At 40.7% G+C, this 2396-nt stretch overlaps 1 protein-coding gene across 2 annotated transcripts in view; it reads right to left on the reverse strand.

Annotated features, from left to right (window-relative positions):
- LOC106955922 (diacylglycerol kinase iota-like) overlaps window positions 1-695 on the reverse strand; it is a 51317-nt gene extending 50622 nt beyond the window's left edge. The window contains exon 1 of one of the 2 annotated variants that reach the window (XM_015046373.1): window positions 211-695. In XM_015046373.1, coding sequence (XP_014901859.1) covers window positions 211-443 — 233 coding nt within the window. In that variant the 5' untranslated portion in view covers window positions 444-695. The remainder of the gene's footprint in view (window positions 1-210) is intronic. The other variant, XM_015046372.1, reaches the window with a different exon arrangement.
- Between the last annotated feature and the right edge of the window lie 1701 nt (window positions 696-2396).

Raw genomic sequence — 2396 nt, forward strand, 5'->3', positions numbered from 1 at the left:
CCTATAAATAGTTTAAAAAAAACAAACAAAAGGTGAGGCTGTGTTGTTGGCTGTAAAGCAGATTTCTGACACGGGAATGCTCTATGAATTCCTTGCATGCAGGTACGTACAAAAAAAAAAATTAAATCCAGGAAAAACGCATAAATCCCTAAACACATCCTGCTATGAGCCACGTCCTGCCACAGCATCCTCCCTCTGCTCTCCACTCACCGATACGAGGTCTGCTTTCTGAACGCCAGTCCGCGTAATTTCTCCTCCAGAGACTCCTGCTCCATGTCCGGCAGACTGCTGAATGTGTCGCTGCAGCCCATGGCAGCCTCCTCGGAGCCCGCTCCGGACTCTGAGTCACCCCCGTCGGCTCCGAGAGAGGCCGGGCGACCGCCGAAGCTCCCTCCCGCCGCCATCGCCGCCGGACCAATGCGGCTCTTCGCTTGGGGGTCCATGCTGGTCACTCCGAGATGGACCCCCCTCTTTTCTCCCCAGTCTGAGACGGGACGCGGATGCGGGTGGTGAGAAGGAAGCGGGAACTGAAATGTCTGCGGGAATAAAACAACCCGACGTTCTCCTTTGGAGTTGCCTTAACGCGGAGGTCTCCGACCGTTGACCGCCTTTATATGCGGCAGGACGGCGGGGAGAGCTACACTCACGAGCCCCTGGACCAACTGGCAAGCGAGCTCCGTACGTCAAGCTGCTACGTTCAGACCGGAAAAGGAGTAAAGCCCTTTCAAAATAAGACCCAATCCGGTCACAAAATTAAATAAAAGCTAAAGCATTTTTTTTTTTACTTTTTAAGAAAGTAGTGTTTCTATATAATTTGAAACAATCACAAATATTTCATTTATTTATTGTGTTAGTAAAAATATCTCTATACAGTCATTTTATTTGTTGGATGTAAAATTCTCATTTTAAATATTGAGAGAAAAAAATCATCCTAATTAATAGAAATACAGGCTTGAACGCCAGTCTGAGTAATTACAAAATCACTCACAGATAAAAACACAAAAATAATCTACAAAATTATAAATCTACAATATAAATTTATACAACTGGAGTACAGATAATTACTCCTAACTCAAACTATTATAATCTACTATTTTTATGTATTTAATTACACATCTTTTATCTCATTTAATTTATTTGTCAACTAACTCTTTATTACTTTTCTTTTTTTCCCCCTAAAGGGTTACTTCTTGTAGTCAAATGTTCTCCACACTATGTGTACTGACTATTTTGTTCTAACATTTCACTTTTCTGTCCAATCTTTGTGTTTTATAATATCAAGATACTTATCTAGGTATTTAGTTTCAAAATTATTCCAAAGCAAAGCGAGATGTTCTCAGAAATGTATAAATTGGCTACCTCGTTCGACAGTCATCAAATTAAAACTTTTAATTTGAAACATAAACGGAACGGAAGTTTAATACTTTATTCTTTCTGGCATGACAAGTGTTTCAATCTGAGAGCAGCGCGTCAAAAAGCGTGTTCAGTTATTATTTCTAAATCCAACATCCACCCAGCTTTACAGACATCTCTGGCATCCATCCATCCATCCATCCATCCATCAGTGTGGAGTATTCTCTCTCCTGGTTTTATGCTGCTTCATCAGTCAGAAAGTAGGGCAGAGAGTGAGAGTACTCCCACCACCACATGCCTGCTGTCAGTATCTGCCTCTGAAAAGACTCACAGAGAGAAATCTGTTGAGTCTGCATGTCATTATCTCTGCCATCATGTTAACATCTCTCGTCCGCCACCATACAAGTCCCGCAACATGTTGCAGCCATCAGCCACATCTGGCAGGCTGCGGAGTTTTTTTTAAGCATCAGGGTCACTAAATCACCAGTGACCTAAAGAGATTTTCCTCTCAGTCATTCCTGTTGACATGGATCCGTAACCCCTACTAGAACATCTCCTCCCCCTCCCCCCCATTTGCATCTTTGTACATTTTATAGTTGGAAAGGAAGACACAATCACTGCTTGTAGAACCTCAAATGCTAATAACTTCGTTCCAAAATGACATTTCAATCAGGTTGAAATTCATATTTTCACTGGACCACAACTGATTCTTTCCTTTTCAGGCTTTCTACCAATCAATGAATCAATCAGGTTTGATTGTTTACCACATTCAAGCAGTTCAAACAAACACAAAAAGACATAATAAATAAATTATACAGTAAACACTTTTGAAAACCAATAAACATTGCTTTTTGTTAAAAATCATCAATATACATCAAATACGTTGGTCAATGTTACAATTATTGTGGCTCAAAAGCAACTCTAAACAGGTGGGTCTTTATCCTTGATTTAAAGGAACTCAGTGTTTCAGCTGTTTTTGTGGTTTATTCCAGATTTGAGGTGAACAGAAGCTGAATGCTGCTTCTGTCAAGACCATTTTAATT

This window comes from Poecilia latipinna, unplaced genomic scaffold (assembly GCF_001443285.1).
Source record: "Poecilia latipinna isolate Pla-1442-1.1 unplaced genomic scaffold, P_latipinna-1.0 Scaffold777, whole genome shotgun sequence".
Lineage (NCBI taxonomy): Eukaryota > Metazoa > Chordata > Actinopteri > Cyprinodontiformes > Poeciliidae > Poecilia > Poecilia latipinna.